The following is a 16,495-nucleotide window of genomic DNA, read 5'->3' as shown; positions in this document are numbered from 1 at the left end:
AATCCCAGTAAGAACCCCTGTGTGAGATCGAACAATGTCCATACTTGAGTCATTGGGTCCTTGTACATAGCCTGCACTAATTCTACCAATGTTTCTAGAACTTTGAACCACTGCAGCACTGCCCAAATCAGCTTTCTTGGGACGTTGTCACATACTTTCTCCAAGTCTAGAAAAGTCCAGTTGAACTCTTTCCTCATCTTTAGCTTCTTCTTAAGTATCTGTCTTACTGCAAACATTGGGTCAGTTGTGTTGCATCCTGACCTGAATCTGAACTGCTCATCTCCCATACTACTTTCTACTACTCTGCATATCCATTTATCAATCACCCGCTCCAGAACTTTCATACACTGTGACAAGAGTTTGATACCACTGGACTGTTCAGGGTTGTGGATGTCCCCTTAGTTATTTTACACTGGCACGAGCATTTTCCAGTCAGCTGGGATATGCCTTTCTCTCCACACTGCTATGAGTACCGTCAGGAGCCATTTCTTCCTTATAACGCCCAACTTCTTGATCATATCTGCTATGACCCTGTCTCAGCCTGCTGCTTTCCCTGTCTTAATTTTCGTATTGCTATTATTATTTCTTCTATGTGAGCTCTTCCTTTTGTCTCATCATAGGCTGTGTCTGGGGGAGTACTGCTTCTGTGGGGTTTTCTCATTCAGAAGTTGCTGGAAGTACTCCTTCTATCTGTCTTTGATGTCATCCCTTACGAAGGGTGTCTATCTATCTTCTTTATCTTTCTGTCTTTGTCGTACAACCTGATATAGTTTCTTTGCGCCACCTACTGACTCACTTTTCAGAAGCTGAAGTGCCTCTGATGCCCTTTTCTTTGCCATTGCAACTCTTTTCTTAGCTTCTTTGTTAGACAACCAGCATTCCTTCCTAGCCTGGTCTGTCTTTTCTATCTCCCACTTTTACCTGAGCTCTTTAGATGACTTCCTGGACTTCCCCATTCCACCACCAGCTTTCCTTGTATACTTTATTTCCAAACCTGGCTCAGCCATATACCTGTTCTGTAGTCCTTAAACATTCTGTTTAGAGGTGCTGCCATTCTTCTTCAACTTCACCTATTTTCTCCTCTTCTTGGGGTGCTAAAGCCCTGAGTAATTCACTGAACTGTTGTGCTTTCTCTACAGTCAACTTCCAGGTCTTCAGCCTCGTCTCTGTTGACCTTAGAGCCTTCTCTGACCACTGCTTGCAGCTAACTGTGACAACCAGTGGTTTATGCTGTAGGCTGACTGTTTCACTGGGTATTTGCAATCACTGATTCGACCTCAGTGCCCTTTCCTTACTAAGAGAAAGTCTATCTGAGTTGCATGTTGGCCACTCCTGTATGTGATCTTGTGACCATCTCTCTTGCTGAACCATGTGTTGGTTACTATCAAGCCACCTGCCAAAGAGAAGTCTAGAATGGCCTCTCCATCTTTATTCCTGTTGCCCCACCCATGTGGACCTAGGCAGTTCCTCATATTCTGTTATGTCTCGGTATGTTCATTCAAGTCACCCATTACCAACATCACTTCATGTCGCCCTGCTTTATCTAGCAGGTCCTGCAACTGCTGTATAAATGCACTCTTTTCCTCACTATCACAACCCTGCTGTGGGGCATAGGCCTACATTATGAACACTGCCCTATCATTACACTGGGGTCTGATTACCACGAGTCTGTCACTAATTCTGATGATATCCTTTACTGCCTTCTGAATCCTCTTTCTCACCATAATTCCTACAATACATTTAGTACTGGCCTGAAATTCACTTACTACAGGTCTGTCTCAACAGCTTAGCATGTGCATTTCAGAATATGCAGAAACATGAAAAAAGAAATGAGATACGAGTGTACGAAGAAGTGTGACTATGCAGAGTGAGTACTGACATTCAAGTCTGTACAGCAGTAGCTCCTCTTCCTCCATCAACGTATCTGCCACTGAGGAATTCGGTAATACTTTTGAAAAGGGGTTTGGGATTTACTGTAGATAAAGAAGAACATGTTGTCTGCTTCATTATTGAACAGGAATGCACCACTGTGATGGGTGCTGCTGAAAACAGGGGGACAGTAAAATGTTGGTAAAGGAGATGCACATGTGGCGGTATGAGAAGTGAAGGATGGGGGGGGGGTTGGCTAAACGGCATGTACCACTTGAAGCTTTTTTTTTTTTTTTTTTTTTTTTACATAGTACTTCACTTTGTATTTCTTTGGCTAGAGGGACTGCAGATAACATCCATGAAAGAGTAAAAATGTGAAAGCTTGACTTTCAAGAGTTTGACATACTGGATTAGCAACTTGATAAAGTGGGAGGGGTGGATAAACATGCCTTGTAAGGACACTGCAAAGGGTATTGGTGTGTACGTGATGAAGCTTGTGAGAGATAAGTCGTGAATTTAGAATCTTTCTGATGTGGAAACGAGATTCACTGGTGACAGTTGAGAGGTATGAAATGAAAATGCAACAGGATTAACAGGGTAGGTGGAGTGAAACTGTCTTCATTAATGGGCAGTTCAGCCTTCATTCAATAAGCAAGATAAAAATTGATTAAACAAAAACAGTCTAGTTTTGAATAGGAAAATATAGGTGGGGAAGAAAGCTCTGTTCAAGATTTAGGGGGCCATGGCAAGACTGAGACAGAAAGGTAGATGAATGGTGCAAAACAGAGTAGCCTATACTTTTTTTTTAAAATCAAAGTAAAACTAAGCACTCTCCTTTTGGAGAGAAAAAATAAGGAGGGCTGGCCTAAAGGTTAAGGTCTTTACTTCATAGACACAAGATACAGGGTTTGAGTCTGATCTTTGATTGCCTCCTGCTATCACTAGGGAACAGATCCTTAATGCTTTCTCTAAGGTCAAGAACACTGCAACAATGGTGCCAGACAATATCCCACAATAATTTCTAAATAGCATGAAACATGACCTATCAGGCCCTCTGTAATTGCTATTCAACTTTAGCCTCTAAACAGGCATCGTGCCTCATAAATGGAGAACAGCAACAGTCATCCCCCTCTGCACAAAGGTGGGCTATCTACAGATCCTGGAAACTAAAGACCCAAAAGTCTCACTAGGCTTATATGCAAAGCCATGGAAAGAATTATTATGGAAACTATCAATAATGATATAATAAAACTCCAGGCACTGGACCCAACCCAGTTTGGTTTCATCAAGGGCAGGTCATGCCTACTCAACCTGGTGGACTTCTTTGAGAAGGTCACCAAAGCAATGGATGAGGGCAAAATGGTTCGCACTGCCTACCTTGACCTGGCCAAGGTATTTGACACAATACCCTACTCAGGCATTGTTGACAAACTCACGAAGTTAGGTATAAACCCATATGTCACCCAGTGGATAGCCAACAGGCTAACAGACAGGACACAGGAAGTTAAAATTGTTGTCCACCTCTACAAAGAGACTGGTCCCAAGTGAAGTCTCTCAGGGATCGGTCCTTGGACCACTTCTTTTTGGTATTTACTTCTCTGAAGGCAAGGCCAATGTCAGTGGTCTCTGACTAAATTTATAGATGCAAAAGACAAAGTGGTTCCTTGTGTGCGAAGTGGGTGCTACGCTTAGCATCGATTCTGCATTCAAATTAATCCAAGTACACCAAACAAGCAATAGGGCTCCAAGTTCAACAAACAAGCGATAGGACTCCAAGATATATAGTTCAAACCAATTTGTATTTATTTTCATGGAAACGAACAAAAATAAAAAACAAAAAAACAGATGAGCGCTTTCACTATTAGGTTAGCTTCTTCAGATCGTTACAAACATAATGGAATACCATCCCTTATATAGTAATATAATCAGTACTTGAATTCTGGAAAGGGACAGCATACCATCAGATGGCTAGTCTTGCTGCTGCTGTTCTTCCCTACCGCAGACTGGGATGCACACTCACACCTATGGTCAGCTTACAGTGTCCCATCGAAGGGGCAAAGTGATATTGATTAATGTGTATACATCACCAAAAGCAAAAGATAAGAAGACTAAGGACATATTACTAAATGTTATGCAGGTGCAAAAACCCTGCTGTTGGACGAAGGTGATTGCAATATGATTTGAGATAGGTAGGAGGTGTGTAAGGAAAGAATAAAATGGTTCAGAACAAAAGCACGTAATAGGTACACTGAGATTAATCAGGTAATTGGAAGGATAAGACAACAACAGTATTCAAATAGGCAAGTATGGATGGAAAGGTTTGGGAAGCTTAGGAGATTGCAGTTACAGAAAAATACATTAACAGAGGAGGAAAAAGTGGTACTAGAGGAACAGGAAAAGCAAGTGCAAAGGATGGATGATGACAAGATTTGGAGACAGGGAATTGTGGAGTTACAATGAATCACAGGGCAGTTAGGACATTAGCAGCTAAGCTATGAAAAAAATGTAGCAAGAATTTAAGTCAAATTATAGATGAAGAGACTGATATGACAGTGTGGATGGGGAGGGAATATTAAATGGATTTTGGAGATATTATCAGAAGTTGTACCAGGCTTCAAGAAGAGGATATGGGAACTGTTTTGCCTTGCTTATAAGATGCGGTTGTAACTAAAGAAATAATCCTACTGGAAATGGTGCAAATACAAAATGTCAGGAAATGAAGACACTACTATTGAGGTGTGAGTATTAGGTAAGGAGAAATTGGCAAAAATATGGCAGGTATTATTTCATGTAATTCTAAAAGGAGAGGAATGTCCAAAGTCAACTGCAGTCATGAAGAAAGAAGGCAAAAAATAACTAGAGCTTGAGTTGTATAAACTAATAACTGTATTAAATCATGATTATAAAGCTTTTATGGAGATATTAGCTGAAAGGTTAGCAGCAGTATTACCCAACTTGGAAGAGATGGATCAGTGTGAGGAGACATACCCATGAGAACCTCATCCAGATGCTGATGCCTATACAGAATGTACAGCTGACTGGTAGACAAGTTGCCCTGCTGCCGCAGAAGCTGAAAAGGAATTTGACAGAGATGATTAAAATAAAAAAACAAACACAGGTTCTCAAAAGATTTGTAATCATTCAGCAATTAGTGAGTACCATAGACAGGGTGTATCAAGGTACATTTGCATGGGTGAAAAGAGATGGATGCTTGTCAGAGTCTGTTGAGATTAAATGACAGATGAGATAGGGATGTCTGCTACCTTTGCTGCTTTTTGCTGTATATCTGGAGCCTTTGCCTATTAGGATCAGACAGGCTGGCACTAGAGGATATCAGTGGGGGATCTGGAAGTGAAGTTGAGTTTTATGCTGATGATTTGATAAAATTGTTAAGCAATCCAGATACAGCTCTGCAAGAGCTTCTGGAATTTTTAGGGAAGCTTTGGTAAATTTGCTGGAAACAAAATTTAATGCAGACAAACCTAAAGCAATAGTATTGAACTTAGGGAAGCAGGCAGGTTTTAACTGAGACCCACCGACAATGGTGGTGGGATAAGAAAATAAAATATCTAGGTGTTTGGTTAAAAGACACATTTGAGGAATCTGTGGCTAGGTCATATGAACAAAACTTAAGGCAAATACATTACAATATTCAGAAATGGAAATTGCTGAAACTGAATTTACAGTAAAGAGTGCATGGCATGTTATATCAAATTTACTACACTTGTATGCTTTTTGGTTACCACCTAAGATGGCTCCACTAATAAAAGTAACAAAGTGGATGACAGATTTTCTGTGGAATGGGGAGAGACCAAGGGTGGGATGATAGAAGATGAGTTGGTCAAAGGATCCGGGGGGGGGGGGGGGCACCAGATTTGGATGGATATATCTTAGCATTGCAGCTTTTTTTTATTATAATAGGAAACAGGAAACTTTGAGGAAAGTGGGTGCAAATGATACATCAACAGACTGCCTGGATGAGGAAGAAAGATATATTTGTATCAATGTGGGGAAGGGAAGTGGAACCTATAGGGCTTCCTGTGTTGGATAAGATGAGTGAAACTGTGAACAGTTTGTTTTAGAAGAAGGACTTAAAAGACTGGATGCAGGATATTTTGCTGATAGGAGGGGAGAGTGGGTGGGTGGGTGATACGAGAGGAGAGTAGTTGGGTGAAGAAGCGTGAAGGAACATGAAGAAGGTGGAGGAATCTGAGAACGAAGCAGATATACTGGAATGAGTTGCTTAGGAATGAACAATCAATGAAGTGAGATGAAACTATGAGTGGCATCTGGGTTGACAAATAGAGAACTTGTCTTTCTTAACACTAGTGGACTAGTTAAAGTGCATGCTGGTGGAATCTGAGGAAAGACCAAAACTAGTACACAATGCATTAGAGAAATAATGGACAGAACATAAAGCAGACAGCATCTACATCATACTAAGTTGTGAAAAGGTGATGAGAGACATGAGATGACTGTGGGAATGGTTACTAGGAGAAGAGTGTAATCTACCGCAATGGGATAGAATGTGAAGATCTTGGAAGCAAGTGATACAATTTAAAAAAAAAAAGTGAAAAAACTGTGAAAATTCAAAATATTCACATGGAAATGCTTGCATAAACAAATAGTGGGAAGGATATTTCCAGGGATGGCAAGACAATATTGGTGATGTGACTCTCAGCAGTTGGGGGATTAGAGTGTATTTTCTGGAGTTGTCCAGAGCTGGAACAGTTTGAGTTAAGGAGATGGATTCAGGCAATACAGGGGAGGGACAAGGGATACATGAAACCTGGACAGTTATTAGGTAAAGATCTCACTTTTATGGAAAGGAGAGGGCAGGAGGAGATGATTGAAGTAATTGTGTTGCTAGTGAAAAAGTACTAATTAGACACTGGAAACAAAAAACAAACTGATGGATATGGGAGCTGGTTCAATTCCATCCATCCAGCCACAACCTCTTTTTCCCACTTTTGCACATGAGGTTGGGGTGTCATTTCTTCAGTGACAATCATCTAGAGCCAAGGTTTACACAGCCGGGTGGCTAGCTCTGCCAAGGTGGTTCTTCCACACCATGTGCTTGCATGCATTCTCACAACTATGGCCACTTTAGAGTGCCCAATCCACCTGATGCATGTCTTTGGAATGTGGGAGGAAACTGTACACCCAGAGGAAGCCCACACAAGCAAAGGGAGGACACAAAGACTCCACACAGAAGGCACGCCAGCCGAGAATTGAACCAGGGAACCTCTTGATGTGAGGCGACAACACAAACCACTGCGCCACTATGCCCAAGAGCTTGTTCAGTTAACTGACAGATATAGGGAGGAAGAAGACATGATACTCCAAAACAAGGAAGGCTCTTGGAGTGGGAAAGTTGGGACACATATGTTAGCAGAGGTAAAGCATGAAACTAAGCATTCTGGAGGGGACATGTAAATAGTACGAAGATGTAATGGGGTTAAGACTTCTCTCTGTTAAAACAGTTTTGGTAAACAATGCATCTGTTTTAGCTAACAATAGTAGATTGTAAATGACAATTTGTTATTGGATGTCATTTAATGGTTTGATAGCTCTAGCTCTTGGGCTAGAAACAGAAGTACAGTATAAACGTTTGTGTATTATTATTATGGTTGGGACCAGAAACAAAACACATAGTGTACCATACATGAGGATCGCACATTTTCTATCATGCTTTTGTTTCTTGAACTGAAGTACATTCTTGCAAAAAACTATTAATTAGCATGAGTAGTTTGCAAAGTAAAGGCTCAAGGTTCATTTTTAGCTGAAGTTACTGCTACCAAAAAAGTTTTCAGAACACAAGACTTTTTAAGCCTGCAGAGTCGACTTGTTTGAAGAGAAGTCAACTTTTCTATAATTTAAGTCCCAGTCTATTCAGAGTGCAAACTGATTATGCAAATAATTACATGCAAGAGAAATATACAAAAAGGTCCACCTTTAACAAAAAATTTAGTCAGGCTTCTTTCATACAAGTGGTACAAATAGTCATGTAGAACAGAAAACGGACAAGTTTTGAGGTCCAAAAGGAACATCTCTTCCACCTAAGATACCACTGAAAGTCTTTAGGCTTCCATTAACAAGTGAATAACATCTGTGACAGTGAAGTACTATTACAGAATAAAAGCAAATATTGCATAAACATGGGTTTACAGATCTGAGGGCTGTGTGTAGAATAGGCCCCCTTTCTGGATTTACACCTATGCCATTCACAGGGAAATATGCACAGAAAATGCAAAATCTACTAGTTGCAGAAGTAAGAGGGTACTGTGGTTATCTGGGCCATCTGAATGCCACTTCTGATGAAGACACTGGGAAGGGAGACTTTTTCTTCTTTAGTAAGGATATGGTGTTGGAGTGGAGTTGCAGTTTTGGGGACTTGTACTTTATTCAGATGGTCTTCTAAAATCTGATGCAAATATTTTCTTACTTCCCAGTTTCTACAGTAAGAATGTAGTACTTCATTGCAGGCAGTATCTGTTGAAGGGCAAAATCTGCAGGTTACCTTCTTTCCTCGTAATCCCTGGTAAAGTCACATGTTTCAGCAATGTACTCCTCTTCACTGCTTTACTGTCTGATTTGAATAACAGTCTTGCAGTTGTGGGTTTTTCAGTAAAAGGTTGAGGTGCATCATCTGTTCAACAACAAAAAAGGGTTAACATCTCTCTAGCTCTCTGAGCTTTATATACATTTCAGTCTTTCTATGATTAATTCATCATTTTATCATTCATTACTGCTGCATGTATTTTAATGTTATCCCATACTTGCCTATAACTCAGTGTATCAGGTTATGTCTGAAATAATCTTGGTACCAGTTCACCCCACCACTAACAAATAACATATATATTATAAAAATACTACACATAATACGTATACAAATACTATGCATTAAATGCAAGTAACAAAGAAATACAGAAGATGGGCTAAGTAGTAATTAATGTCCCTTTAAACAGGTCTAACTTTACAGACTAAATCGAAGAGCAGCAACGGTAACTATGAGGGCAACCACTAGTCTGCTATGCCAAAGTAGTTAGTAGCTAGTTTCACTGTGTGAAAGGCATTAACTGGAAATTTTCTCCATTTGTTAACCATCTCTGTTTATTCTGATTTCCTGCCAAGGAATGTATCATATAACTGATTTGTTTGCAGATAAAAGCATTCTCTAAAGTCTCCTTGCTCTTTTTTTGGTTTAAAACTTTCATTTAGTGTTTCATTGCTGTTTTTCTGCTGTGATAAAAAATTCTGTAGTGTTTTCCACCTAAAATAGTGTAGCTAGTAGCTGTAGCATAGTTTCCCACCTTCTCTCCCTATTGTTGTCTTGTTCCTAAACTTGGTGGCTTTGCAGTTGCCCGCCCCTACTGTAAATTTGATCTGGGACACTCCTACCAGTCCAGTCTCATTAGCTCATTCTACCTAATACAGAGAGAACATTTGGGAAGGCCAACCCCTTTAGTTTATCAACCTTGAACTGTCTTCTGTTCCTCCTTTCCACTTTAACCTCTATTGCTTCATCTTGCTTTTTCTGCTACTTGTTCTCTAAAGTGTTGCATCTTTTCTGCTGCATTTATTATTGCTTGCTTTTAGCCTGTTTAAATTTTAAGTGTCATTCTAAGCCTCTTTGTTTTGGTTTAAGGACTTGGGCTTTAAGCCTACCCCTTAGCTCTCCCTGGCCTCTCTCCCTCAGATTCTGACAAATATGGATGGACAATTTCCTATGGTTTCTCCTGCCAGCCTGGTTGATATGGGCATCCTGAGACGGTGCAGCAAATGCCTCATGTACACAGACAACCATCTACTACTATCACCTAGGAATACAATTTGTGAGAGATGAAATTACACAAAGAATCTAGTGTCTGTGCTCTCCCCTTTACAAGCCAATATATCTAGCACTGAGAAGGTTGTCAGTACAATCACTACACCTCAAACACCACCCAAAACTACACAACACACACCCACATATGCGGAGGTTCTCAACAAAAACAAACAAAGGAGAACTCAGAGGCAAAAACACACATGAACTCCACAACCCTCCACACCACATACCATGCCTAGTCCACATACCAGTGTCTCGCAACCACTAAGGCCTAACCATAAACCCAACATATTAGTCATAGGAGACTCCATTGTGAGACACACAGATGTACCTCTCACCAGGCAGGATAAGGAGAAAGTCACGGTTAGTTGTTTGTAAGTACCAGAATCCGCCATATAACACACACACTCAAGTCTCTCAAAAACAGGTACTGTTATGACTCTATCATAGTCTACATTGGCATGAATGACTTGAGATGCACCTACCTGGACTACATGAAGAGAGACATGATTAAGCTCGCTGAATATGTGTCCCAGGCAGGTATGTCCCTAACTTTAAGCAGCATTCTACCATCACCCAGAATGATGCCGCAATAAAAACAGAAAATGAGTGACTTTAACAAGTGGGTTAGTTTCTGATGTCATTCCAGGGAGATCCAGTATCTGATAGCCTGGGAAGATATGATTGACAGACCACCATGCTTTGCTAGAGATGGCCTGCATCTGTCTCACTTGGGCTTCAGGATTCTGGCAAAGGCCTATGACTCCCCCATAACACCTTTTTTTAGGAAAAGTCATGAGGTCGATACTACCAACATAAAAATTTCAACAAAACACAAATTAAAGGTCATGCTGCTAAATGCTAGGAGTCTAAACATGAAACTGCACTCACTGAAAGCATTCTTAACCTTGGAAGATGTTGACATTGTACAGTCACAGAAACTTGGTTCAATGCTGTGGAGAGCACCCCAGCCTTACCTGGTTACTCATCCTATCATACATTCAGACCCCAAACTGTGGGCAGCAAAGCCAAAGGAGGTTGAGTTTCAATATATATTAAAGACACACACACCTCCAGGCTGGTCAAACAATACAGCGCACAGGAGACACTCCAGGTGCAGTTAACCATTAACAAGACCCCTATTCAAATCATAGCTAGCTACAGGCCCCCATATTTGACTCAAGATGCCCAGTCCACCTATCTGGACCTCTTAGAATCTATCAAGATTCAACCCTTTACCCTGATCCTGGGCAAATTTAATTACCTAACCATAGATTGGAAAAACTATTCATGCCAGAACACAAATGCCCAGAGATTCCTCAATTTTATCACTGCAAATGCCTTGGAATAGTTAGTTGTTACCCCCACAAGAGGTGGTAATATTTTGGACTTGGTATTAACCAACCTGAGTAACCACTGCAGCACTTCTACATTATCATCTTCCCTGGTAAGATATGACCATAAAGCTGTCACTTTCCATCTCCCCTAACCCCCCTCTAGCTAGAGTCAAACAAAAAAACTTCTCCAAAGCTGTACCACCTCCTGAGAGATGGCATAAACAGCTTCATAGCCCCCTCTGTAGGAACTGGCACCAATGTCCAAATCAACACCAAAGTACTATACGAGCATTTATACAGATGAATGGAATCAGGAACACCTGACAGGACAAAATCATCTTCTGCAAGGAAGAGTAAAAACCTGTCTGGTGGACATCTGCAATAAATAAACTGTATAATAAAAAGAAAAAAATGTTGTCCAGGACCAAGAAGGAGCAGGTGCCCAATTGGAAGCACTCTCTCCTTAGGCTGAACAAGCAAATAAGAGCACTAGTGAAATCCTCTAAAGCCAAGCTCGAGTACAAATTAGTCACATCTACTAGAGACAATCTATAAGGCCTTCTTCACATATGTCAGCAATCTCAAAAGAAGCACCCAGATCTGCTCAGAACTGGTGGTCAAGGACACCACATACACAAATGCTGTAGCTATAGCCACGCTACTGGCTGACAGATTCAGCAAAAACTTCACTGCTCTGTCCCCTCATCAGTAAATCAGGACATCACCAGTACCTGCCCCCCACCCCTTATCTCTAGGGAACAGGTCATCACTGCCCTCTCAAAGGCAAAAAATACAGCCTCCATGGGACCCAATAACATCTCAGGCTGCAGACTATGTGAACCCAGGCATGAACTTGCAGCACCATTAGGCACCCTATTCAAGCAAAGCCTGAATATCGGCTTTGTCCCAGCCGAGTGGAGGACAGCCACTATCATCCCTATACACAAAGTTGGAGCGTCCACCGATCCGGGAAATTATAGACCCATCAGCCTAACTAGCCTGATCTGCAAGGCCATGGAACGAATTATCATGGACCTCATTAACATGGACATTGGCAACCTCCAAACACTCAACCCCACACATTTTGGCTTTGTCAAGGGGAGGTCATGTCTGTTAAATCTCATTGACGTTTTGAGACAGTCACCAAAGCCATGGACGAGGGGAAGACGGCGCACACCGCCTACCTTGACTTGGCCAAGGCCTTCAACACTATTCCCCACTCACACATAATAGATAAACTCTATCAACTAGGCATCAATCCATATATTAACAGATGGGTGGCAAACTGGCTCACTGACAGAACCCACCTAATAAAAATAGGGAAGCCACCTCAAGCAGTAGACCTGTAACGAGTAGCGTACCCCAGGGATCAGTCCTAGGGCCTCTTTTATTTGGGATATACTTCTCTGATGTGCAGGCCAAAACCAGTGGGCTATGGCTGGGTGCAGTCAGCAATTCTCCAAGTGATGTGGATGTCCTCAAAGAGGGTCTCACCCAAACAAATGACTGGTGCCAGAAACATGGCCTCAAGTTGAATGCCAAAAAATGAATCATCATCCCCTTTGGGGAGAGTGATGTCCCCACATATTATCACATTAATAATGTCCTAAATATGCAATTAGTAGTGAGGGATTTGGGCAACCTGACTTTTGACCACCATGTTGCTTCCACTGTACGGAAAGCTTTCTACATGGCCCACCTCATAAGTAATTGTATCTCATTCAGGGACAAAGAGGTCATAACATCTCTGTATTCTTCCCTTACAAGGCCAATTAAATTATAGATTCATAGATTATTACTAGGCTAACTGCCCTCATGGACTACTTTAAGCCTAGCCAATTACCCCTTGTGAGAATCAAACCCTGCACCTTGCGTTTCTAAGGTAAGCACCTTAACCGTAATTAAATTATAGATTCATAGATTATTACTAGGCTAACTGCCCTCATGGACTACTTTAAGCCTAGCCAATTACCCCCTGTGAGAATCAAACCCTGCACCTTGCGTTTCTAAGGTAAGCACCTTAACCATTATGCCACCTTCAGCATGTACCTCGCAAAGCACATGCAGCAGCTGGAGAAAACACAGAGGTCCCTCACCAGCAGAATCCAGGGCCTCAAACATCTACCCTACACAGATGGGCTAAAAGCCCTGTCCCTCTACTCAGTTTCATACAGACTCCTCAGAGGTGAGCAATGTCTGGCATACAAAGCAATCTCAAACCCCGCCTTGATGGGACTGTTGCATATCCGCAAGTCCAGCTCCACTCGAGTAACCCATACAGGCGACCTCAACCTGGTCCATGATATCAACAGAACTTGTTGGGAGGACAGATTTGTGTCCCAGAGACACCCCATCTGTGGAATAGACTCCCTCTCCACATCAAGTAGAGTACCTCATTATCTTTTTTTAAGCGCAATCTGGATAACTGGATGGTAAACAGAAAACTCACCCCTGGGATTCCACCTGTGTCCCTGCTGGACAAGGGCTTTGGGTGCTGACTTGTCTAAACATGGGCTAAACTCTTGGCTAGGTTTATAAGGGCCTCAGGGCCAACAGCCTAGTAACTTCCTATGATCCTATGAAAATAACATCAAATGAGAGATTAGATTATGGTTGACAATGACAAACTTCTTACAACAAAATTTAAAGTAGGAGTGAAAAAGACCAGATGCTGGACTACTACAACAGCCTTACCTTCCTGCAGTACTTCACTTATCAAACATAAAACAGAATACACTGGTGCTGCTGCAAAAAAGTGCCTATGCAGATTATGAGAAGGATGTGTCAGAATAAAACAAGATTGTAAGTGCAGGCAAATGTATTTATGGAAGACAGCCTTACAATGCTACCACTTGTATCCTATCATATTACCAGTGCAATTTACTGTACGCAAGTTAGGAAATTCACTAATATGGCAGTAAAAGGGCATAAAGCAAAAAATGTTGACATCACAAAGTCTTTACTGCCAGTGGCAGCTGAATTGAGATAAAAAGTCATGCTTTCCTTATTAAAGTTAACACTCACTTTAAAAAAAATTACTCTATAACCCAATTTTAAAAGAAGACTATAGCTACTACAGTACAAAAATACTACACAAGGTAAATTATACAATTCTGCTGATAAAGATGCTGCTGCCCTATGCATTACCAGGTTGAGGGGAAAAACTTTGTACGGCAAATTTCAAAACATTATTGGAGAAGGACATCCTGGAGAGTTGCCATGCCAAATCTGATGCATGAGAACTGCTTGCTGATATTGCTGAAAGTCAGAAAAGGTTGGGAGCTTTCTTTCTCTTTAGAAGCAGAAAAAAAAGTGAAAGCAAAATTATTGGCCTAATTCCAAAGAAGGAACAATCTCTATGGCCATTTTGAGGAGTACAGTCTAGGCCCATATGACTACATGACCTCAAAGAAAAGCTTTTTTCTGGTGAAAGAAAAAAAGAATTAGAGTTTGAGGCTGTCCATGACCATTTTGGGAATTCACTAGTCTTTCATTATGGCTTGCCAAGCCAGGCAAACGAAGAAACAACATGGATGAAAGGACTGAAAATGTTGGACAAGCAGGGCCATTCTCTTTGGCAACTTGGCTGACACTACTTTAGAGAGGGAGGCAAAAACTGACCTCAATCCCAGAATGGGTGAGCAGACAGCTGCTGCTCTTTCCCCATCATTGTCTGCACCACTCCAAGGGCTAAATACTCTTCCAGTGCCTCATCCACTAGTGAGGAAAGAAACTTGGACAATAAAAACAAAAGTATAGTTGTGCAAGATCCTACCATAATAGCAGATGTCCTGCTTCTCACCACTGCAGTTTCTTTACAAATGAGATATCTTGCTGAGGACAGACTAAAGTCAAATCAGCATACCAAAGTCTTAGCTTCTGCCAGGAACTGTACATAACAAAGTATAGTCTATGTCTAAGTCATAGGTTACCTAAGTGATGTATGAGTGCCTAATCCTCAGAACTGAATTGCCACAGAAGAACCATATACACACACAAAAGGTGAAGCAAAATCATGTCCATCCAGAAAGGGAAGAAAAAAAAAACCTAGGTCAGAGGGAAAGCCACGGAGAGAAACAGGGGCAAGGAGAGAGGGGCAGACTACTGCAACAGTGGGAAGTAGGACATCTACTATCATGGTAAGATCTTACACAACTGCAGTATGTCTGTCCTTATCAGTGTTGCAGCATTCTTACAAATGGGAGAGTATAAAAGCTACTGCAGAGGATGGGAGGAGGAAGCCACAGAGGACCCCTCCAATAACCCATGCAGGATGGCCCTGACTAAACCTACCCTGGCCCTAGAAATCACGTCCAATGTATAATATTCAGTAAAGATATGTACAGAAGACCAAATAGCAACTTTCAAAAATGGATTTCTTAACCCCACCTTGAAAAAAGCAGCAGATGAGACTACAGCCCTGGTAGAATGAGCATAAACATAAGAAGAAAGCTGCATACTATTGAAAGAACAGAAAAAGGAAACGGTCTAAGAAATCCAGAAGGAGATGGTTTGCTTAGTAACAGCCAAACCCAATTTACTGGAATGAAAAGAAACAAAAAGTGGGAGCCAGGTTCTGGTGGAAGACCCCACCAGTAGAAAGTAAATACCAATATGTCCCTTGAAAGAGAAGAAAGAAGAGGGGGATGGAGGGAGGGAAACCAGGACTGCAACAGTGAATACACTCAATCATCTGCATTTATGGTAAGTGTACACAACTGTACTATGTTCTTTGTGTTTCACTGCTGCAGGCATCACATTTGGGTTGATTTCCAAAGTTGAGGAAAAGGGTGGAGGCAGTCAAGGAAACTAGGGGCTGGCTAGGATGCCCTGCAAGACCGCAGAGGCAAAACCTACCCTGGATTTGGAGAAGACAGGCAGGTGGTAATGTTTGGTGAAGGTGTGAACAGATGTCCAGGTGGCAGCCTCCAGGATGTCCTTGGTGGGGACTCCTTTGAGGGAAGCTGCAGAGGTGGAGGCTGCTCTAGTGGAGTGAGACCTGACCCCCTCGGGGGGAGGTTTTCCATGTTGTTTGTAGCATAAATGGATGCAGTGTGCTATCCATTTGGAGATGGTTTGTTTGGAGATGGCTTTGCCCTCTGCCCCTGCAGCAAAGCTAACCAGCAATTGATCAGACTTCCTGAAGGTTTTAGTCCTGTCTAGATAGACTCTGAGCTGTCTGTGCACACCTAGAGAGTGCTGGATACTTTCCCCTTTGTTCTGTGGGTTAGGGAAAAAGGTGGGCAAATGAATGGATTGGTTGAGAGCCACACTGGACACCACCTTGGGCATGAAGGATGGGTTAGTCCTGAGGGATACCCTGTTAGCATGGAAGATGATGAAAGGTTCCACAGCCATGAGTGCTTGGAAAGTACAGTTGTGTACACCTACCATAAATGTAGATGTTCGAGTGTCTTCACTGTTGCAGTCATAACTGTAGGGTGCTCCTGCCGGCAGGCAG

General features: G+C 41.8%; 1 protein-coding gene across 1 annotated transcript in view; it reads right to left on the bottom strand.

Annotated features, from left to right (window-relative positions):
* The window catches only part of EFCAB14 (EF-hand calcium binding domain 14), a 664,702-nt gene that overhangs the window by 89,564 nt on the left and 558,643 nt on the right, over window positions 1-16,495 (bottom strand). Inside the window, exon 8 of the mRNA XM_044085823.1 lies at window positions 8,390-8,518. Within this exon, the coding sequence (XP_043941758.1) occupies window positions 8,390-8,518 (129 nt within the window). The remainder of the gene's footprint in view (window positions 1-8,389; window positions 8,519-16,495) is intronic.

The sequence above is a fragment of the Protopterus annectens genome, chromosome 10.part0 (genome assembly GCF_019279795.1).
Source record: "Protopterus annectens isolate FY-2018-M chromosome 10.part0, PAN1.0, whole genome shotgun sequence".
Taxonomy (NCBI): Eukaryota; Metazoa; Chordata; order Ceratodontiformes; family Protopteridae; genus Protopterus; species Protopterus annectens.
This window is presented reverse-complemented; position numbering and strand designations above follow the sequence as displayed.